General features: G+C 39.3%; 1 protein-coding gene across 1 annotated transcript in view; it reads left to right on the top strand.

Annotated features, from left to right (window-relative positions):
* Window positions 1-24,341, top strand: part of LOC124865699 (furin-like protease kpc-1) — a 312,042-nt gene that overhangs the window by 42,469 nt on the left and 245,232 nt on the right. The window contains exons 5-6 of the mRNA XM_047361035.1: window positions 1,145-1,248; window positions 15,274-15,379. Coding sequence (XP_047216991.1) covers window positions 1,145-1,248; window positions 15,274-15,379 — 210 coding nt within the window. The remainder of the gene's footprint in view (window positions 1-1,144; window positions 1,249-15,273; window positions 15,380-24,341) is intronic.

Below are 24,341 nucleotides of genomic sequence, written 5' to 3'. Positions count from 1 at the left end.
TCTGTTTACACATTGTGTTTTAGTAATGCCAGATTCATTATAGTTATAGCTTTCATTTACATTATTTTCTGTTTCTTTTGTTGGATTGCAAAGTCATAACATTTTGATTGTCAAACCGCCTGTTATTAATTTTGCACATTTCAGAGCAGTTCTGATTTTATATAGGCATAATGTAAGCTAACAAAAATAACTTAATTCACTTATAGAAAATGACCAAACTGTCTGGCTATGGTTATGTATATAGTGGACAGAGAAAACAGTAAGACATCTCTCAGAGCTCCTATTCTGTTCCTCCTCTATCTCTGCTGCATGGAAACTGAGATCTTTGGGACTAGATTATGCTCTCCTGCGATGTAAGCATATGCAGGCTCAATGCTTACACTTTCACTTCACTCCTGATGGTGAGGTTATGGACCCACTGTTTTCATAGAAACATTTAAAACATACATGAAAAGTATGCATTTTACTGATAACAAATACACAATATAATAGCCAGGCAGAGAGAGACAGATCTTTCCCACCAGACTCAATGTGGCAACCTGTTTTCACAAAAGATGGTCAAATGTTCCCCGGATTTGTTTTTACTTTGCAGGGATGGTTTACTCTTGAAATAATGTATTTACTCCTGAATTACTCCTGTTTGGTTTGTTCACAGAAGGTTCACACAAAACATCAACAGCACTCATTCATGTGGTCATTTCAATGCATTTGTGCACAACACTGATCACTATTTTTAAGTTGTACAGACAACACTCTGCATCCTGTATTGCCTAATGGTCTTACTGAGCCAGAAGGTAATGTACCAAATAAAGTAGATCACAGCAAAATTTCTAAAGAACCAACATTTCTGTATTCTTGTGGAAGAGAGAGTGACAATGAGTATAATGAAAAGTATGTGGAGGCCTTGATGAGCTGAGGCACTTCCACAGACAGTGAACTGAGCCGCGCTACTGTAATGAGATGCTAATTAGATGATAATGATATGGTAATCTCCCCCCAGTATTCCACCTTAGTAGTGAGCAGGGAATCTGGGAAGCTTTGTACCATTGGTTGGAGATCCAGGGATGTCCTGAAGTCAAAGTTCAAGACAATGAAAAGGAAAACTCCACGCACACATGTGTATTACAGATTTATGTGCTTGCAGGTTCCCAGAGGAAACAGTCTCCAGCTGGCAGCCCATCTGAGGAGAGAAAGGATGACCAGTCCCTTGCTTTCAACGACCCACTCTGGCCCATGCAGTGGGAACTGGTGGGTGTAATTATTTGCTTGGTTGTATGTGTGTCGTCATTTCCCTTATCTGGAAGTCTCCCGTCTCTCCTCTTTTCTTGTCTTCACGTTGAAGGATGTTTTTCTGACAGGCGTAAGTCAGCCAGGCTTTCATGTGTGACTGGAGAAGGAGACAAAAGATAGAGAGATAAGGGGATTGTGAAGAAGGAAGGAGAGGAGGGTGGAAGGGGGCTGTCCATGTTGAACTGAGACAGATGTGTGGGACTGATGAGGCTTGGAGGAACACAAGCACACAACTGGGCTGAAACTACACGACATGCTTATGCCTTCAGCTGTCTTGTTTACACTGTTTGGCCAAACTGTGTTTCTGAGTCCCAATACAAATACAGGAACAATATGTTTAGACAGGATAGAGTCACTTTACTTTGAAATACTTACACTTAACCCCAGAAACAATGGTTATCCACATTTCTTGATCTAGATTTTAATTATAAATATAAATGAGGTTCAATAAAATAAAAAATAAAAAACATTTTATTTGCTACCTAATGCAAGACACTCCCATGGCAAGAAAAGCAATTATATTATTAGGGAATCTTGCAGTTTAAAACTTGTACATCTGTTGTTTTTATATCTAATGTCTAATGATATTATGTCCAGTCTAAGTTAAATTTGACCAATTCTGATAATAGTTTAAAATTAGACAAATTCTTTTATGTACTTGGTATACTAACACTTTTATTTATAGTAATCACTACAGTATACATCTATTTAAATGCTGTTTTCATGTGTATGTTTGGTTGTTTATGATATACTTACATATGTAAGCCGACTCTAAAATGCCAGTCCATACTCTGCCACCTACTGGGCTGCCAGAACATGTTCACAAAAATCTGTTCAAACCCACATGGTTGGCAGTGAACCAGAAAGGCCTTATACCAGGATATCTTGACTGTCCTTATATGGTATGACATATTGAAAGATAAAAAATATTAATGTAACCAAATTTTAACTACAGACAATTATAATTGTCATAATTCTGAAGTATTGAAATTATGTTAGGAGGAAATAGGAGGAAACAAAAAACAGCTGTCCATTAAGGTGGGCACCATGCATTACTGGCTATGTTTTGACTGAAATTGTGACCATTACTGTGACTATATTGTTCTTCAAAATACATCAACAGCAGTAAATGTTTTTCCTGTAAAAAATGTTAGATTGTTACTGTTTTGTCATCAGATTTCTTTAATGGTGTGAGTTACAATTGGTGCCTTTTAGCGTTGTAAGACTGAAGTGCAGGGAATGACATAAAGACCTACAGATGTAGTGATGGTGGAGCTGAGGTGAATGAGCGGAAGGTTGAAGAAGCTGAGGATTTGCTACCTTCCAGAGGCCCAAGATAAAAGAAAGCAAAATATCAGACATATGGAGAGTAAAAAAGAATTTAGGGTTTGTGTTCTTTATATGTACTGAAATATTGTTTAGGTTTTATATCATTGATGACTCCTTTTTCGTTCAGATAGTAGTGTCTGTTTTAAATACTTATTTCAACAGGGGGAACTCTTGTATCTTTAGAAGATACAAGATAAAAAGTTGAACGAGGGAGGAAGCAAGTTACATTTAAAATTAAAAAACTGTGAAATATATAGCCACTTCTGGTGATTTATATTATTATACAGATACTATACAATACTTTATACTATGCTATCAGTCAGTAAACTGTATTTGTTTTTTTGTCTTCATATTTCAAAGTCTAAATATTATCCATCTGAGTTGACAAACTAAGTGAAAACCAGTCAGGTAATCATAATTTCTAGAAGAAGCAGACACATTTAGGTAAAGTAGGACTGATTAAAATAGGAAGTACAGAACACTAAGAATTCCCTAATGAAGAACAAAATGTTTGACTAAGACAGAGTACTTTAAAGCAAGAGAAAAAAAGTTCACTTATAACTATTACTTTTGTGCTTTAAATAGTTCCTGCTGTGTTTGCTACATGATTACTGCTGCTGTTTCTGCTTATATTGATGAAATTCAATAATACATTATTTCACTGATTACTCTATCAATAATAAGTCTCTGGCATGTTATTGCTATAAATACCCTGGGCAAGCATTTCTCAGCCAATGGACTCTGTGGACATTGTTGAGTGACGCGCGAGGGCGTAATCTGGCAGAGTGAGGGGGAGGAGAGGCGGGCTCATAGATTCACCCTGGCAACCGGCAACAGATTGACTGACACCTTAGCTCTCGGAGCAAGTTGGAGGGATGAGAGTCAGGATGGGGGCGGAGGGTGGTGGAGACAGAATCGAGGCCAGATGATGAAGAGAAATATGAGGCCGCGAGCACAGAGGTTTAATATGAGTGTGATTTGTAGCAAATACTCAGCTCTGAATTTAGAAATCTTATCGACAAGATTATTTTTAAAGCCTGGTCTGATGCATGTGGTATTACATGAAGTATGAAATTGTTGTGGAATTTTTTATTAAAGTGGGTAGAAGTTGACTCATAACAAGAGAAAATCCGGACTTTGTCTTTATAAGTTTTATTCAAAGGCATTAAGCGTTTGAAGACCCTGACACTGAGGTTAGTCAGTGAAACAGAGCCCCGATCAACATTTACACACAGTATTTATACCAGAACATGACAGTGTTATCTCAACTGCAAAGAGTCTGTGTTTTATGACCCAAACCCTTCTTAAGTTCAAAAGTGACAAGGTTATCTAGGAACAGACCTAACTGCCCTTCCTGACATTGTCCTAAAGATGGGTCTGAACCATCAAACTTCTGATAATGGCTTTACAGCTTCTTCCTCTAACACAGATATTCTGAGGAGTAAAAAAGGTTATACACTGAAATGCTTACTGCAAGAATTTCCATCACAACATATAAATGATTATATGACTTTAACTATATGGGTTGATTACATAAACAGGAATATAGGCCTCAATTATCAATCACTGAGTAATCTGGAAAAATGTAAAGCCTACCACTAAGGACCCTTCTCTCTCTATTGCCTCCTTACCTCCCTCTCTTGATTTTAACTGTGTTTAATAAGCCTCTGGTGGATGGAGATATTGATTGAGGGTCAGTAATCTGCTCAGGGTTGGGAGCTTGCCAGACCTAGACAAATGCATGTATACAGCAGTTGGATGTGTATGTTTGCTAAAATGCTGTGTGTCTGTGCCACAGAGCAATAGTTTCATAATCTACTCTAGGCAGGTTCGGCCTACAACACCTTGATGATGAATTCAGCTGTCATGATGGGGTTTAGGATCGGACCAAAGTGCAGACAAGAGCTCGGCAGGATCATCTTTGTAATTCATAGGTTTATTTATAAGGTCAGAAAACGTAGCAAAAACACTGCAGGAATGAACCAGAGTCCAGATACAAAAGCTTACAAAAATCACTGCAGGTTTCCCAAGGCAAGGCATAGCAAAAGATTTCCAAGGCAAGGGAACGCAAAAACAAAGCATAATCATAGATGAGAACGAGGTGTGACGAACACAAGGAACCAGGAACAAACAAAGACACCAAACCAACTAATATACTGTGAGATAACAAAGGCAAGTAATCAACAGAACAGAGAACAGGTGCGACAAGGAGGCAGGGAAGCAGAAGGAACAGGTGAAACAAATAGAAAGGCTGAGGAAGAGGGAAGGACTAATAAACAATAAACAGAAAACACAAACTAAGCAAGATAATAAATCAGAGGAGGAATAAAGAACTAGAATAAATATGAACTAAAGTAAACAGAGAAACTAGAGGGAAACATAGAAACAATAACAACAACTTAAGAATAAACAAAGAGCTCATAAGAAGAACCTAATTTACAAAATAGACAAACCACACGTAAACAATAACTAAAGCTGGACTAAGAATAAATACCTAACCATAAATAAACACAGAGCAACTAAATAAGAATCCAAGGAGGAATAATAATAATAATAATAAGAATAATACTATAAAAAAAATAATAAAGCAACAACAAAAGGAACTAAGAGTTAGAAGAATACAATACACACTAGGAGATGGTAGAGGGAGGAAAAGGAAACAATAAACATGAAGCCCAAAGCCAAACTAGAAACAACTAAACAAAAGTAAGAACACAAAACCACAAACTGAGTCCAAAAATGTCATGTTCTGACATCAGCTTCTCTATGAAGGGTCTTGCAGAGCTGAATGCAGCATACTGCCCATGCTTCTTGTGGATGGTATATGTTGTTTGACAATCTGTTTGTGTTTTTCTGTTTTCTTTGAACTCCAGCTGAGATGAAGACGAAGAGGCAATTGGTTGCTTTTTGCTGCTGTTTGGCTGTGCCTGTGTATGTTTTTTCCTCAGATGTTATATTATTCACTATAGCACCAGCAGTATGGCGACATCCCTTCAAATCATTCAATTCAGGTGTTCCAATTCCATTTAACTAGGTGTATATAATCATACACCTGGTTATTTAGACTGCTTTTGTTAATTTGCAAAAGTGAAGATGGTCCAATTCAGGAATTACGGGTTCCGATCCTGATTTCTGAATTTAAATCACTGCTGAAACAGATATTTTTTGATCCGGAACATTTTTACTCAAAATGTCATTGCTGTTTTTATCCAGATGTTGTATAAGCTAAGATAAATAAGCCACCTCCTGGGCCCTGGAGGCTGGTTGCCCCTCTGGGGTTTTGGTACCTGGACCTGGGAGTACAGAGTGTGTATGGGGAGTGCGAAAGAGTGAACATCACCCACTCACTCATTGGGTGTGTCGGTGTGAGTGTTTTTATGTGTACACATTAGGGTGGGTGATTGTGACTGTGTGTGCCTGTTATGCGTCAGGTTGTGTCTTGGGCTGCTCCCTCTCCTAGATCATCTTAGGCCCCCCATCAAATGTGAGGCCTATTAGGGCCTTGTCACACTCCCTGACTGTGGGCGGTGTCTCTGCCCGCTGGTGCGTTGGTGGTTCTTGTTGTCCGGGGCTGGGTGCTTGGGTGGGTGCCGGCTTACTCGCTGTGGTTGCGTGGTGGGCTGTGGAGTAGTGTGCCTTTTGGTCTTGGGTCTCCGGGTCCATAGCTGGATCTGTTCCCGTATAGCCGGCTGCCAGCTGTACTGGTTCTCCTCCATGTCTATCTTGTACCGTCTTCATCCTTTTTTCTTTCCTCAATTTTTTCTCCTTCTCTCCCTTTTACTTTTTTGCCTTCCCCCCCCCCCAACCTTCTCTTTCTTGCTTCTTTTTTTCCCTTTTGTTTCCGTCTCTGTGTCCATTACATTTGGAATAATGCCAGAGCAGTTTCTTATAAAGTTTTTTATAAACTTTACAGCGGAGCATTATAGCGTTAGCTGTAATGCTCCACTTCTGAAAGTAAATCTGTTGGACTTCTTCTTGGCACTTCAACAACAATTCCAAGTGCTACTCTGCCAGACAGGACACATTATTTTAAAAAAGGAATATGTAATGATAACAGAACAGGTGACTTGCAACAGTAAAAGCAGGGCACGTTAGTTACATAGGCGATGAGATGGGCATGGAATGGGCAGGCAAACAGTAGAACCCACAGGTGAACAATGAAAACCAAAGAGTTTACATACAGATGAAGGGTGGAGAAATGACCAATGAACCAGAAGAGCTGATCAGATGAAATGTGGAGCAGCTGTGGCAGGAAGAATGCAAAGCAACCGAAAGAGGGAGGTTAACACAGATGAGTGGGAACACAGAGGAAACACCTTATAACAACAAGCATAAGGAAAAGAACTAACAAAGACAAGACCTAAAGAACAAAGTAAACAGTAATGAAATGGTCACAATACCCACAAAAAGAAAACCAAACTCAACACCTATAGGTCGTGACAATCAAAGGAGTTGAGCAGTGAAGACACTCTGATGGACGAGTTTGGGTTTGGCTATTGTTATTGTATTGTGCCCAGTTAAATATGTTAAAGTGAGGTTTATGGTACAGGGTTGTTTTTCATGAAGTGGGCATGGTCTTGGTGCATTGAATGAAACTCTTAATGCTACACTTTAAGTCTCCCAACTATGTCAGAACCGTTTGGCAATGGCTTTGTCCCAACATGACTGAACATCAATGCTTAAAGCAAGTTTGGTGTGGAGGAACTTAATGGGGCCGCATTGAGCTCTGACCCCAGACCCCAGGATGATAGAGCACCTTTGGGATGAATTAGAATATTAAAAACCAGGTTATGTTGTTCAATACTACAAATGGTCACCCAAATAAATGACCAAATATTTTCATTAACACACTGAAGCTGCTATGGCTGCAACGGGTGTCATAACAGGAGTCATGGCCAGCTCTGCACACTAAGGGCCTGATCTTCAAAGATCCCAAATAGTGCGTGCAAATTTGCGTGTTCTATAAATAAATTGCATGTGCAATAAGTGGGTGTGTTCCGTGCGATTTTCAAAGATTGTGCGTGCAATGGATAAAAGGTACAAAACAGGTGTAGACCGCCCTATTTAAATGAGGTAATTGCATGTGGTACTGGCTGGAACAAGAGGAAAAGCAAACTCTGCTGTGTTGCTGGAAATATGCAGGGATTGTTACACTGCATCATTATAAATGATCCAGTTGCTGATTTTTTCCTTCTGCTCCGTTCTGCCCTTGCTTTTCTGGACTGTTACAGTTAGTTAACTTTAGATGAGCTACTCACAGCAGGTTTGTCATCTGCCCTGACGAGATTATTTTTCTTATCTAGCTCAATGTAACTTGCAACAAATTGGCCAATCAATATTAACAATATAAAAGACAGATATGTCTGTTAATTAATTTGTCTCCCTTGATCTTTTAATTATTTTCGGAGACTCAACAGGTTCTGTCATTTTTTGAGAGTATATGTTTGAAGAATTCAGAGTTTATCATAAACAGCCACAATATTTGGGCCTGAACGTAATATTAGCAACATAAACATAGATTGTTGTAGGAGTTGGCAATCTGTATGTTATAGCTTTGCTAATTTTAAAACATAGCGTCACATAACTGTCCTGCAAAGAAGTTAAATCGAACATTTATTCAATTCAAAAAAATTAAATTCAAAAATACTTTATTAATCCCAAAGGGAAATTAAATGTTGTTGTAGCTCATTATGAGGGTTTCTTCAAAGAGCCGTTGTAGAGGCTGATGGCTGTGGGCAGGAAGGATCTCCTGTAGCGCTCCGTCTTACAGCAGATCTGAAGAAGCCTCTGACTGAAGACACTCTGTTGTTGTAGGACAGTCTCATGAAGAGGATGCTCAGAGTTCTCCATAATGTTCTTCATTTTATGAAGAATCAGTCTTTCCACAATGATCTCCAGAGGTTCCAGAGTAGTCCTCAGAACAGAGCCAGCCTTTTTTATCAGCTTGTTGAGCTTTTTTAAGTCCCTGGCTCTGATGCTGCTTCCCCAGCAGATGATGGCAGAAGAGATCACACTTTCCACAACAGTCATATAGAAGATATGCAGCATCTTGCTGCAAACACCAAAGGACCTAAGCTTCCTCAAGAAGTACAGTCTGCTCTGTTCCTTCTTGTAGATGGCTTCACAGTTGCATCTCCACTCTAGTCTTTTGTCCAGGTGAACACGAGGTATTTATACTCCTCCACCACCTCCACTTCTTCTCCCATGATAGAAATAGTTTTTGACTTATTCCTGTTTCTCTAAAAATCTACAATCATCTCCTTTGTTTTAGTCACGTTCAAAATGAGATGATTGTTTCCACACTATGTATGGAAACAACAACATTTCCTAAATTTGCTTTGTTTGTTTTGCCAATATTTTAATTATGTACTACGTGTTTGATTATTTAAATTGTTTTTTGGTGACACAAAATTATTTTTAACTGCATAAACAAAACCATAAAACCAAAGCATATGTTCACATTTAAACAACGTTGTCAAACTGATCCAGCTCCGATTGCCCTGCAATGACATAACGTTACTGTGCAATGTGTTTTGTTTAGTGACAAGGTTAAAGCATACATTGTCTTTGTCAACACATAGAAAAGCTGCCTTAAAATGATGATTTTTCCCCTGCTAAGAAGTGATTTTAGCATCCAGTTTGCAAATGAAGGATTTAATCTGCCTTATAATGACTTTAGTTCTTTCCTATTAATTATAATATCAACATCAAAGCACAGTGGGTCTTTTGCATGATGTGCGATTACAGGTTTTTCGCGCTTGATCAGTTATATGCGCATTTTGCTATGATCGGGTTTGTGCGCGTTTAGCAGATGATCACTGACAACGATGTTACGCTGGATCAATGTTGAATGAAGTGTTGCGAGGAGTTTTACCATAGGAGAAATAGCATGTCTTTTGTTTGTGATTGACCCCAAATCAGAGCTGGGATAATCCTACATAGAATCCTTTATTCTCATCTATTTTTTTATATTTTTACAACCCAAATCTATTGGCACATGTACAGAAGAATCTCTCTCCCTGACATCTGTCAGTCTATCTAAGCTTCCTTCTGGCCAAAGTGACAGCAGACATTTTTGCGTCCCAGTTAGCACCTGCATTATAAACGTGCTAAAACCACACGCAAAAATTGCACCCGCAAACCGTTTCAGGCATTTGCATATACTCCTCCCATGAATTTTCACATTTGGGTCATTATCATATGTTTTGCATGTTCATGAAGTCAGACATGCTAAAAAGTTTGCGCTGATTTTGAGAGTATATTTTGAGAGTTCTGCTGATTTTGCACACGCAGTCCGATTACCACCTCCTTTGTAGATCAGCTTTGTTGACCCAAACAGGTTTGCGTGTGGTTTTGTACACGCAAATTCTTTGAGGATCAGGCCCTAAGAGTTTTGCTGTTCTGTGTCTGGTTTTGTTTTCCTTTTGAACTTCCTGTTTTATTTTGAGCAGTAATTTCCTGTCTCGTTTCAGACAACTTCACTTCCTGAAATTCTCTGTCAATAATCACCCCTAATGTTATCCACTTGTGTCTCATTGTTTGTCTATTTATACCTCACCCTGTGCAAATTTCCCTTGCCAGTTCATCTTCGTCCCTTGTTTCATGTGTTCCAGCCTTAATCCTAACTCATTTGAGCATTTGAGTCCTATATTTCTGTGCCTTAAGACTGTGAGCCTACTCCACAAGGAAGTCTGTGTATTTAGAATGGACTGTCTTCAATAAGGTCCATTTGTTTGTAAAGGCAAGCATGTTTGTGTATAAATGTATAGAAGCCAAAGAGAATACTGGTACTAGTAGATGGTAGTATTTTGGAGTTTTATTGTGACTCAGTGTTATGCATGAAGACCTTTTGCTGCTGACTATTGCAACATCACAACATATCTGCATGTGTGTGAAGTAAAGCATTCAAGATGCTTCTCAACTAGGCCTATATGTAAGTTTACAAAGGTGTGTGCCTTTATGTGTGCATGCATTAGGGTGTGTGTGTATGTGTGTTTGTACTGCTGTGTTTGAGTGTGTCTCCCCTAGAGCCAGTCTCAGTGTTCCGGTGGACGTTAGTCTGCAAGCAGCCTACATTCATCTGCTTTATTCGTCCACACTACAAAGTATTGCAGCTCCCCAGATGCTACCATCCAAACACACAAACACACACACACACACACACACACACACACACACACACACACACGCTCACACACAAACACACACAAACACACACAATCACACACAATCCCCCAACTGAGACATTTTTTCCATTGTGCTTTTTTTCTTGCTTTCTTTCTCTCTTAATCATAGCAACAGTTAAATGACTCACTTTGAATATCAAATTGGCTGTGTGTGTCTGTGTGAGTGTTTTTCGGTGTGTGAGAGTTTTGGGAATCTGTTGACATTTCTAGTTAGATTGTGTGTGCGCAGCCTTTACACACTGCCTGTGTCAGGTTTTTTTGCCTGTAAGCATACTGCATGCTTGCATTGGGATGCAGCATTATGGCTGTTTTAAATGATCAAGTAAATGTATGTTTGAGGGGATAGTGAGGCTCTGGGGAGCTGCTGTGATGGGTATCTTTCCTCACCATGGTGGTCTTGTTTCTGTGCTGTAATGTGCAAATTTCTTTGTGTTTGCATGTAGGTGGATTTGTGGTTTGAGCTGAAGAGGGGAGATCTGTCTCAATGACTTGTCCGTGAACTTACTGGGCTCCTTATAGTGTTTTAAACCACATGCATATGAAGATGCATACACCATCACTTACAGAAATAAATGGTTCTCTAGTGAATATATATTTTTACTGATCTGTATCCAAACCACCTACTTAGAATTGTGTAGGTTCCCCCATGGTGGCACTCAAACAACCTGACAGGGCATTGACTCTTGGATTATGTGGGTGTCATGTGGTGTTTGACAGAAATAAGTTGGCAGCAGATGATCTGGGTCATCTAATGAGGTGGGATATATTGTCCGTTGCTTTAAAGAGTCACATTGCATATAACGTGTTTACATGACGCATTTATTGTGACATAAATGCCAGGAGCTAAGGTTTCCCACTTGATCGTTGCACTGTAAGAAACAGAGATGCACTGATAAGAGATCTTTGTAAAGCTAATACGATTCCATGGACTTTGAGTTTTTATGTTGTGTAAAAATGTGTTTTACTGGGGCTACAAGATATTAAACTACTGTTTTTTTTTTTAAATACACCACTTGCCTTCACCACTGCCGTAGGCTTTAGCATATAAACCACTAAAGATATATGAGAGGCATGAATATTGGGGGCAGATAGAGTCCATCCAACTGGTTAAATATATCATTTACATATGTCTACATATGACAACAAATACTGCAGCCAAGCAGTCTTTTGTGATTTTGATATTTTTAGCCCTGATACAGTGATGGTGGCTGATATTTGATACAGTGTGTGGTTTTGGTTTGTTCATATGGTTCTCCTAAAGTTTTCTCAGATACATACTGTTGGAGTCATCCATTTTGGTCGCACATTTTGACATGCGCAGCTCAACAGACATCGCAACTCTGACGTCACCGGGATTATAAATCCACCGAAAAAAAAAGTTTTGTTGCCATTTCCCGCGTGTCTCACGGGACGGCGCAACGGAGGCGCATATCTGGAGAGACAAAAGCTCGCAGGCGAAGTTTTTCTCCACAAGGCCATTCCCGGAAGAGCTTGAAAGCTGGAAATCTGTCTGATACAACAAGGTCAGAAGATTCATATACCGATCGAAGACCATGCCGACACCCGGCGCAGGTGAAAACCCACAGAGCTTTTATTTCAAAGGAGGTGAGGTTCCTCCTTGTTGATTCAGTCAACTAACCCCCCGCCCCCCCGTTTTTTTCTTTATACCGATCAACGTCAACGTTAATCAACGTCAAAGTAAATTCGTTCTTTTTACATTAAATTGGATAGGTACACTTAGAAGTATGGGAAGGATGAGAAGTATGGGAAGGATGAGGCATAGTTAAGGTGATTTAGAATCACCAGTAGTTAATCCAAGGTATCAACGTTTTGCATGCAATACTGATTGAAGTGTTTTATGCTGAGCTGTGTTTTGATTTGCTGTGAAAGCGCTGCTGAATTGTGCATGTTAATGTTTTGTCCCGCTAATTTGGGATCAGCCGGACAAAGAGTTAGAGGTTGGACTTTTAAAAGTCTTTTCCATTCAAAGCAACTGTGGTCTGGGCCTCGCCTGACCATTCCATGTTCCAGTTTTATTGTTGGAGTTTTTCCACTGAGTTCCCGCCTCAGAGTTTTATGACTCTTTGTTCAAGATTTGGGGCAAACAGCTGTACGGCTAAAGGGGCGTGGCCCCACCATTTTATCAGCTGATCGCTACAATCGAGACATCAGTACCATGAGGACTTCTCTTTCCATTTAACCCAAATTACACATTTTGTCCATAAAACTGCTGGTTTGATCTTCACACATATATTTTTCTTTTATTATTATTGTAAGGTAGTCATTTTTATCCCCTTTGTGTAGAACGTTGCTTGTTAGTTAGGTGAAGGTTTTTGGACCAGAATAATTGTATATCAGGATTATTTGGCTTCAATAAATCTTCATATATATAATTAAGAGAAGCGTTTGTGTTTATTTCGTGCAAGAGTGATTTATCTGTCAAAAACAAGGTCGAAGTTCCCCCACCTTCGGTGAAGCGGTTGAATAATCAGTAACATTTTGTGGTTTTGGTTAATAATTTATCAATTATTAATGATGAATAGCTAATTATAATTATTAAAGAGCTTTGAGCCCATAATCACAACACCAGAGGACATCTCTGATTTCTATTCGTAATTGATTTTTGATTAAGAAATGAATTTTTTTCAAATTATGATTTTAAATGATAATTCTTGATAAATATTAATTATTCAATAATCATAATTCTTACAATACTAAGATGCAAATGGGTTGCTATTTGTCTTTACATGTGTGTCCTGTATTGACAGTGTTGGCTGTCCTTGTTCAGGAAACTGGATCTTGAGTTTGCCTATGTTCTGTATCCTTGGAGCTTTCTTGTGTTCTTTTTGTAGCTCGGTCTCAAGTAGTCGTTTTCCCTCTGCTTCTCATAGTCTTGTTCACCACACAGCTTCAGTACATTAAGTTAATTGGATTTACCTGGTCTCAATGTCACTAATCACCTTCCCAGGATATACGCCTCCAATTTTCAGTTACTCCATCCATTACCCAGTCTGTTCTCCCTGTGCGAGCCTGTTCCTGATATGTGTTCCCCACTGGTTGCTCCCTGTTGGTTTTCCTTTCAGGTCTCCTCCTGTGCAAGTACAGTCTGTTTTTCCTTTTCCTCAAATAAAGACTTCAATATGAGACTTAGGTTTTCTTGTCTGAATTTTAGTCTGACTCCAAAAGCTTTGATTAGCTGATTATGATTTCTCTTTGTTGATTTCTCTCTCTCTTAGAAGAGAGAGCTGAGCCAAAAAGCGAAGCTCTCAATTTACCGGTCGGTCTACGTTCCTACCCTCATCTATGGCCATGAACTTTGGGTCATGGCCGAAAGAACGAGATCCCGGATACAAGCGGCGGAAATGAGCTTCCTCTGTAGGGTGGCCGGGCACTCCTTTAGATATAGGGTGAGGAGCTCGGCCATCCAGGAGGGGCTCGGAGTAGAGTCACTGCTCCTCCACATCGAGAGGAGCCAGTTGAGGTGCCTCGGGCATCTATACCGGATGCCTCCTGGACGCCTTCCTCGGGAGGTGTTCCAGGCACGTCCCACTGGGAGGAGGCCCAGGGGACGGCCCAGGACACGCTGGAGGGACTATGTCTCTCGGCTGGCCTGGGAACGCCTTGGGGTCCCCCCGGAGGAGCTGGAGGAGGTGTCTGGGGAGAGGGACGTCTGGGTGTCTCTGCTGAGTCTGCTGCCCCCGCGACCCGGTCCTGGATAAGCAGAAGACGACGAGTACGAGTACGAGTGATTTCTCTTTGTGATCTATAGGTATAATGATGTTCAAAATATTGCTTTATAATCTTGCCTTAGATGGTGATTATTATTTATATGAAGAGCAGAGACAACATTCCAATCATTTCCTTTAAAACAGAGACAAAATTATTTAGAGTTGACATTTTGAACTGTCTTTAGTATCTGAGGTTTAAATCTCCAAAGGAACTAAACAGAGCAACTTTGGTGAAATACATTGAGGCTTAGTTTCAATAGAGCTCGGTCTCAGGTAAGTTTGATTGTTTGCAAATCTTCCACCAGACTGGTACAAATTGACATTCTCTGGCAGATGTTTCTGTTTTAAAGTTGCAAAAGTTGTGAAACAAGTAGGTTAAATAATCGAGTACAAAACAACCAAAACTGCAAAAAGTACAGAATGACAACGTATTTGCCGAAGTCTAGCTCCCTGTTGTAGCGACTTTATTGAACAGGCAACATGTTTTTGTAAAAAAAACAGCTGACTATAGAATAAAATTCTATAATAATATAATTAAAAAGTAGATTTACTGTATTTATTCCCTCTTTCAGCTTGAGCGTAATTCCCAAATTGCACACCATCTATGGTTAAAGCATATCTTGCCTGCATTGAGTATTTAGGACTAATGCAGGTAAACAGTGAATTAATAAACAGGTCAGAGTCCTTTCAGTAATTCTTTTAAAGTTGACACATAACTGTGTGTTTTTGTCTCTCTTCAGTTTGCACAGGGTGAATACAACTCCAATGGGTTTGACCTGAATGTGATGCCAGTTTGGAGAAACAACATAACTGGCAATGGAGTGGTCGTCAGCATCATTGATGATGGTGAGTCTAACATCATTGTAAAACACGTACTAATACGAACATACATTGAGTCATTGTAGAGGTTCTGGAAGCCTGCATGCAGTTTTAAGATGGTGGTCCATTTTGGAGCAATTGAAAACACAAAAGATTCATGCTTCACACTTTCAGGGTAAACTTTCAGTTTCATTTAAATAAGTGGACACTGCAAAATGCATTACAAAAATAGGTTTGCTGTCACCTTTGACCTAGAGTGAAAAGTATGAAAGATTTATCTAAGCTCCCCTGGCACCCCCAAGCTGCACCACCACCTTACCTCCATCATCTTCGTTTCAGTCACGCCACAGTGACAATTCATTTCTCTCTGATTGCTGGGATATCTGGCAACAAGGGAAATGAGAGAGCAGCATCTTATGGGCTCATTCATCAAGAACTAATTGAACTCTCACTTGTCTCAAGTGCTGATAGAGCGGAGTAGTTGTTGGAGTGTGAAGTGTGTTTTAGTCACTGTCTTTGCAGTCAAGAACCTCTGAATCTGTCTTATGGGTACACAAATCGCAGAGTTATTACAAAAAATACATTTTCTCCCTGTGTTTTCATGCATTGTATTTGCATTTGTATTCTCCATGCATGTTTGCAGCATATTTCTTATTTTTTATGAAAGACTACTTTTTTACTGTGTTTTAATGAAAAGAAGGCCTTTTCTTTGCCCCTCATCCCTCTGCACACCGACTGTACCATTGTGTGTCTTTCGTGTATGTGTGTGTGTGTGTGTGTGTGTATGTGTGTGTGTTTGGTGCATGGTTAGAGGTGAAGGGTGGATACAGAATGAGCAAGGCAGTGAGAGACTAAGAGAAAGAAATTATATGAAGGAAAGATACAGAGAGAAATGTCAGGAGATGGCAGAAACAAAAAGGATTCAAAGAGGGTGTACGTGTTAATGTATGTGTATGTGCATGGGTGAGTGTGTGCATGAGAGAGAGAATTAGACTTGCACCAGTGAATCTCCCCTCCTGAGGCTTTTGTACACTGCTCCACCTCTTTATATTGATTCCGCTGGGCAGGAGCTCCCCCACTCTTTCTCTTTCACTCTCTGTCTTCCTTTTCTTTGGTTTTCCTTTATCATTTTCCTGCTCTCTCTTTGTTAACTAGACAGAGATATTTTCCTCTTTCCTTACGTTCTGTCTTCCCTATTTCCTCTTCCTCCACCATTCGGGTTTTAGCCGCATCTTTCAGGGACTCTGCTTTTTGCTGCTGAAGGATCATGTTCACTCTTACCTTTAGCCAACCTTTCAATCGATGTGTATTGATTTTAATATCACAATGAAATAAATTATTTCGTTTTAAGTGAAAGCGTCCATGACTCAACCCTCTATAGTGTTTTCCTCCATCTCTGTCCTTCAGCTCTATCCCTGGTTTTAGAGGTAATGTAATTGGTAACTGAAGCTGATCCTCTTAAAACATTGATTCACATTTTGTATGCCACTTTCAATTTATGCAGCCATGTCTTGGTTTGCTTTAAGTCTCGTTTTACAAAAGGCTTTCTCACACAGGCACCATTTGGATATACCTGCCTTAGTTTGGTTTTATTGCTGTGACTCATGTCATGATATTTACATATTTGATAAATACCTGTTATGATTTGGGTTTGTTTGGTTTTTTTGGTTTCGGGTTTTTTCTTTATGTTTTTCACAGTTAAGGTTTTGAATCGTTCTTCTGTTTGTTTTTCTGGTCATGCTTTAGTTTTGTTGTCTTGTTCATGTTTTGTCAAGTTTGGTTTTCGGATCTGGTTATGCTTTTGTTTAATGTTTTTCTAGTTTCTGTTAGTTTGTGTTCAAGAGTCTCTGTTTTGCTCCAGCCACATTTTGTTCTTCTGTCAATTAAGTTTATTCGGATCACCTGCACCTATTAATCTGTCTTATTGTTTCACCTGGTCACGCTCCATAAATACACACCTGTTCAGTTATTCATCGCGGAATCATTTTCATATCATGCTCATGTCTAGTTCTCAGATCATGCTCATTTCTTGTTTTGTGGATCATGCCAAGCCTGTCCTGCCTGTTCGTTTATTGTTTTGTTCCTGCCTCTTCTGAGAGTGAGTTTTTATTTTTTTTTATTAAATCGTTTTCCACTTACCGTCATGCTGCCTGCTAGTCTGCATTCCGGGGTCCTCTATCTCGCAAGCCCTAACAATACCACCTTTAGTACCATGCAAAAGTGTTCACAACCTTTAAATCTTTTTTAAAATTTTGTCACATTACTAACACTAACCTGAGTGTATTTTATACGGATTTTATGTGACAGACTGACACAGAGAAGGTCATGATTGTGAAGTTGATGAAAAAGAGTACATGATTTTCAAAATGTTCCACAAATGTAAGCCTGAGAAGTGTGCCAAGCAATAACTCTGATATCCCAAAATAAAATCCACTGCCACACATTGCATCAAATTGTCCCAAATATCAGAGTTCACCTAAGTGTAATTTAATCTCAGAATAAATTCAGATGTTCTGAGAAGAGGTTTGTTAGAGAACATTAGTGAACAAAACAGGTCAGGAATAAGAAGAAGGAGGGTTCAGTTATGAAGCAATATTCTAACAGAGCTCTGTTTAATCAGCCATTCAAAAATGAAAAGAGTATGCCACATCTGTAAACCTTCATGGCCGTCTACTTAAATTGGGCACAGAGAGCAATATATAGGGATGCATCCGAGAGGCCTATGGTTGCTCTGGGGGAGCTGCAGAGATCCATTGCTCAGCTAGAAACCAAATAAAACCTGAACCTTTCTCTCTGAGTGCAAAACACCATTTGCAGTGTGGGAAACTAAGCCTCCACATTTCCCTGAACACACCATCCTACCCCTAGTGAAACATGGTGTTGACATCATGCTGTAGCGGCACTTTTTTCAGCTGGTATCGGGAAGCTGGTCAGAAATATTTGGAAGATGGATGTACCTAAACACAGGACAAGAATCCATCCAATCTAAGGGTTTCCCCTAGGAATCTCGTCCAGCAGTGAAACATGTTGTTTGAACTCTCATGGTGGCCGTAGTTCCCCTGTGGTGCAAGCAGAGCTAGCCAAGAACTAGGTTGCAATGAGCACGTGTTTTTGCCGCCTGGGCGGTGCGGAGTTGTATGGGAAACACATTGATAGGGAAACGAGGACCGATGTAGCACTGGCACTACTTCCAGGAATGTGTGTTCACCTGTGAGAGTGCACATGTCGCTTGTGTCTGTCTGCCGCAAGTCATATAGAGAGCTTCAATTTTGGAGATGCATCCAGGTAGAAGCAGAAATGGCAGTGTTGTAAAAATTACATAAACAAGATCAGTTTGTTTGTTTCATAAAATCACAATGCATAGGCATGTTTTAAAGGAAAGGTAAATGTCAATGATCTGTTGTGATCTACATTTATTTAATTTGATATAACTATTAACTTCACTGTCTTGGGGGGGCGGAGGGGGTTGTTGAAGGGTCGGGGCACCCCTCCAATATAACGACAGGAAGCACTGAATCTGAGCTTATATATATATTTTTTTTAAATGGGCAAACATGTCAGTGTTTAGATGTGCAAAGCTGGTAAAGGAATAACCCAGGTGAACTGCAGTTGTAATTCCTGCAGATTATGGTTGTATAAAATATTGACTCATGAGGGCTGAATAAAACTCTCTCTTCTGATTTTTTATTTGTAAAAAAAGTTTTCAAAATCAGGTATCATCTTCTTTCTTCTACTTCACAATTATGCACACTTTGAACAATCACAAAATCAAAATAAAATTTTATGTAGTAGGCACTGTACGTTTATGTGTTTTAGTTTTCCTCCCACTGCTGTGGTTCATGAATTCTAGCATGACTGTCGTAAAGTTTAAAGTAGAAAAAAACATGCAATAAACAAGACATTTTAATGTCTAATAAATACCACCCATCTCATTTGTGAGGACAGTTCCTCAAAATACATATTAAAATCTATGTACAGCTTGATTAATGAGGCCCCTGGACACATTTATAGTTTAGATAAAAGACAGCCATCATGCACAACGCTCGTCAACATAAGCAGTGTTCATTAGACCGTTGTCAACAGGTCATGACCGTGGAGTGGCTTATAGATTTATTTCACAAATTAGACCCCAGCTAACGCGTCCTTCAACTGCACCACAGTGTCTGTGTCACCCAGCTATCAGGAGAGGTCTTTGTCCATCATGGCCAGGCAGACCCTAAAAACTTATGGATGGATCACCTCTAAGGCTATTGTTATTACAAGGCATTGGTAAACAGAACAACACAGTGGACTGGAAGATTAAGCCACAGCAGAGAATGATTGGATGGACTGATGGGTGAAGGAAGAAAGTTGAAGATTTTACTCAAAGAAGACATTCCCAAGCTTGATTATGTAAATGTCTAGTGTGTAGGATGTAATGACAGCTAGCAGAATAAACTGGCTTACCTACAAAAACTCCTATATCTCACAAGCATATTTAATGCACGAATGAGAACCTATGGTTGCTGTGAAAAACCTCTAATGCCCACTCCAGTTCCAGTGCTTTTTTGTTATATCTTTAGAATTACATTGACACCAGTAAGTTAAAGACAGAATTTTATTGCTGAAGCTCCACTGAGGGTAATAATGTAATAATAATGAAACACTAATATAAACACAAAGCTGTATATATGTTGTCATAATTTAGAATGTATGCATCAGCTGTGGAAGGAGTTGTGATAAAGTATTTTATAGATGATTATAAAGACTAAGCATACTGCTATACAGAGCCTGAGCTATATTTCTGATGTTCTACGACGTCAGCTGATTGGCCTAATAAGCTGTGTCCTCACAGAACATGACATATTTACTGCAGAGTCTGCTTGTGTTTCAGTTGTAGCGAGGAGGACAGAGTATGGCTTAAAATATAGCATCTCTGACACGTTGGTTTAGATAATGAGTTTATATTCAGGATACAAATTGTCAGCGTAGATCCACTTCAGTTGCTTGTATTGTGTAGTTTTTGTCATTGCATATAGCAGATTGTGAACAGAATTTTTGAGCATATATTAAAATTTAAAGCATCTGAAACAAAATGAAAGTCATATTGCACACATACTGAGCAGTTTAATCTTTATATTTAAGCTTAGTCAGACTGAATTGATGATGTTTTTGAACATTAATGTTCATGCCTTGCTACAGATGTAAATTTGGATTTACATCTGAACTTTGACCGTCCTAACACATGAATATGCCCCGTCTATTCCAGGATCGCCCTATATTTAACTCTGTCCATCTTCCCATCAACTCTAACTAGCTTTTCTATCCCTGTTTAAGAAAAAAATCTCCACAGCATAAAATTTCCAAAACCACGTTTCACAATGGACTTGTTTTACAGTGTGACTTGCATTTTTGGTTTTCCCCCACACATTGCATTTTGCATGTAGGCCAGAAAGTTGGATTTTGATCTCATTGCATGGCAAACCACTAACAGGACCTATTATAGCTTTCTTTCAAAGACTGTTATTTTTCTTGCCTCTCTTCCATAAAGGCTAGATTTGTTGAGTACACAGCAAACAGTTGTCCTGTCAACAGATTCTCCCACTTGAGCTGGGAATCTCTGCAGCTCACCACGGGCTGCTTCTCTGATTAAGGAGCTTGACATACTTCTCTGCGTTTAGACCTGGCAGACAAGTACACACTTCTATTCGTGCTATTTATAGCTCAACTGAAAGAAAGTTATTTCATTCAGACAGTTTTTACTACAGTCTCATGAGGGGGCGATAATGTGCTGGTTTATATACACTGCCTACTCAGAAGAGGAGAGGTAGAAAATAACAGAAATAAATAAAAAAATAATTTTTCACCAGACTATCGATGCAGGTTTTGAGTCCTTGTTGTCCCTGAGAGATAAACTATCCACACTGGGAAATAAAAACAGAATTCTCATCACATTTTTTAAACACCCTTTGTGGTGGGTTTTTTTTTTCTGACCATTGTCTTCATCAGCTGCTACGTATTTGGCACCACTGTGTGATTGAGGTTATTATGGTCCCTGCCAGGGCGGACAGGCAACGCAGACACTAAAATCTAAGCTGCACGCGGATGTCTGCTGAAACCCCCAGTGGACCCTAGTGGGTAGTTAAAGCTTAAAATTATGTCACACAGGTTTTGCGGTTCAGTGGATTAGGAGGTTTGAATTAGTCCAAAGAGGAGATATTATTTAATAACCCAAACCTCCAATAAACTTCTCCAAAACATCTTCACTTACCTGTCTGCATTGTTCCTTGGTCTTCATGATGCAGTTTATTCACTGATGCTTTCAATCAAACCTACACTGGTAGAGTCTATCAGTCTATGTACTAATTATGTATCTTCTAAAGGCAGTTGGTGTCACAATCCAGAGGTGTTTGGGTTTTGATATTATTTTTTCTTTAGTGTGAATTTCGATTATCTCCCTTGTGGTTATGTTTTAATTCAATTCATTTCTCTGTGCTCATTATTGTTAGGTGTCTGCATAATAGTTTCTTCATTTGGGTTTTGTTTCCCAGTTTCTTCTTGTGTTCCTTGTACTTTTAAAATGATTCCTGTTGGATTTCTCCCCTGGGTTTCTTTGTATCTCTGTTCAGCTCATTTGTGTTAATTAGTCTCCGTCCCTCAGCCTTCCTCCTTACCTTCCTCCTCAGCTGCTCCACATCATCCACTGATTTACACACCGGCATCCAATGTCATTCCCCACACCTCCCTCAGTATATAAGCTCTCCGGCTCTCATTGATCTCCACTGGATCCTCCCGGTACACTGCCAGTTATTCTCCATTTCCATTTATGTTATTCCTCATCCTGTTCTCCATGTGATGTCTTGCAGTTCTCTAATCTTATTTAATAAATTCACCATGTTCATCCAAAGCTCCTGTTTGCCCCTGGGTCCAACTCACTCTCAAGGCATGACAGTTGGTTGCACTGTATTTTATTCAGGTGAATCCGAGTAAAAGGGTCCATATACAAACTATGCTCTTCATTTTTTTTATTTGCAAAAAATGCTAAATACCATGTATCATTTTCTTTCTCTTTCACATTTATATGTAACCTTGTGTTGATCTATCACTTAAAACCCATATTGAAATTTGTGGGTTTTAATGTGATGAAATTCTCACTGTTCCAAGGTACTATAGAAATGTTTTGTTCCTGAAACATTTTTGTGCATTCACTTGACATTATTATTATTAAACTTCACTCATCACAGTTTAGTTTGTACTTCTGTCATAGCAATATCATCTAATGAACTCACTGAGCAAACCTGAAACTACCTGCTTCAGTGTAAATAAAACCTGAAATCATTGCATTATCTTTGCTCTGAGGCTGTTTGGCTGCTGTTTTCAACAGAGTGCCAAGGTTTTTAACTGTGTTATAGGATAAAGCTCATCTTCATTGTGAGTCCTAATATCTTTACATCGTGACTTTGGATACTGTTGTCAAGGTAAGCTCCAGGCTTAAGGCCAAAAATTGGCAGGAGCTCATTTGTGTCTGTTTGTATGGTTGGTTGTTTGGTTGAAATGACACTGTCCGGCCGTGTAAAAGTGTCTTTGGCAGAAGGAGCGACAGAGTCAGCGCTTTTTCCTCCTCCCTCCTCACCCCCCACTGTTCAATCCATCCAGCTGTTGTCACCACAGGGGAGCAGACAATCTATCAAGGCATCGGGATGCATTCTCCTCACCTGCGCCGCGCCTTTAATGAACAGCCAACATGATCCCGGCTGACAAGCAGGAAATGGATGTAATAAAGATTGTTTCTGCATGCTCTTTGCATCCCTGATAAATCACCTCGCTGTGCAACAGATACAGGAGGCACATGGAAATTTGATTTCACACAGCGAGGGGGAGGAAGAAGAGAGCAGTAGGGGAAGAAGAAAGCTGCTAGTAGTAGGGTCACTCTATTTTATTCCTCTTTTTCCCCAGCAGAGCAGTGGAGCAAGATGTGTGGGAGGGAAATACAAGTTTTTTTTTAATGTATATTATTATTTTTTGTTTCTTTCCCATGCTCTTATCTATACAGTCTGGAAGATACAGTAGAGCCTTTACCTCCTAAATGAATAATAGATTTGTAGTGTTTTGCCTTGCAAAAGTATTGAGAACCCTTCAAATTCACATCATGTCAGGTTAAAACCATTACCTTCGATGTATTTCATTGTGATTTTATGTGAAAAACCAACACAAACACACAATTTTAAAGTAGCAGGCTGAATAAGAGGAGCATTATTCAGAGAACCAGAACCATGGTAACTCTGGAAAAAATGTAGAGATCCACAATTCAGGGGGAAGAAACGGCCAAGAACTATGAGTTGTCCACTCCACCAATCTGGCATTTACAGAGGAGTTGCAAGTAGAAGCAATTGTTGAAAGAAAACCATAATAAATCCTGTTTGGTTTTTGCCACAAGCCTGGTGACATATATATGTGGAACAAGGTGCTCTGGCTTTATCACAAAACAGTGTGGCAGAAAACTAACATTGCACATCACCCTGAAACGACAGCACTGCTGTGAAGCATTAAGGCGTCAGCATAATGCTGTGGGGATGCTTGTCTTCAGCAACAACCCTGGATTATTTTACCAAATTATGTTTTTATTTTGAAAATGGACCATGAGTTTCACCTGATTCACCAAAGAAAGAAAAAAAAAAACATTAAAATCGTTATGTTAAGTTTATGGATATTTAAAAACAACATATTTAATTTTGGAGGCCCTAACTTTAGATGTATATGCTGAAAGCTTTTAGAGCTCTACAGTTTTACATATTTTTATTAATTCAGTTAAAGAAAATATTTTCAAAATATTATGTCTTGAAAATCCATGCTATAGACACAAAGAGATGGGTTATATGGCTTCGAATGACCAATCCTATAATTTCCACTTTGTCTAAGATGAAAAATTGTTGGCATGATATCATGTTTTTGTAAACACGAATATCAACACCCTCTCCAGCAGCAATAGCTATAAGACAGCACACATATC

The sequence above is a fragment of the Girardinichthys multiradiatus genome, chromosome 3 (assembly GCF_021462225.1).
Source record: "Girardinichthys multiradiatus isolate DD_20200921_A chromosome 3, DD_fGirMul_XY1, whole genome shotgun sequence".
Taxonomy (NCBI): Eukaryota; Metazoa; Chordata; class Actinopteri; order Cyprinodontiformes; family Goodeidae; genus Girardinichthys; species Girardinichthys multiradiatus.
The sequence above is the reverse complement of the archived record's forward strand: the minus strand, read 5'-3'. Positions and strand labels throughout refer to the sequence as shown.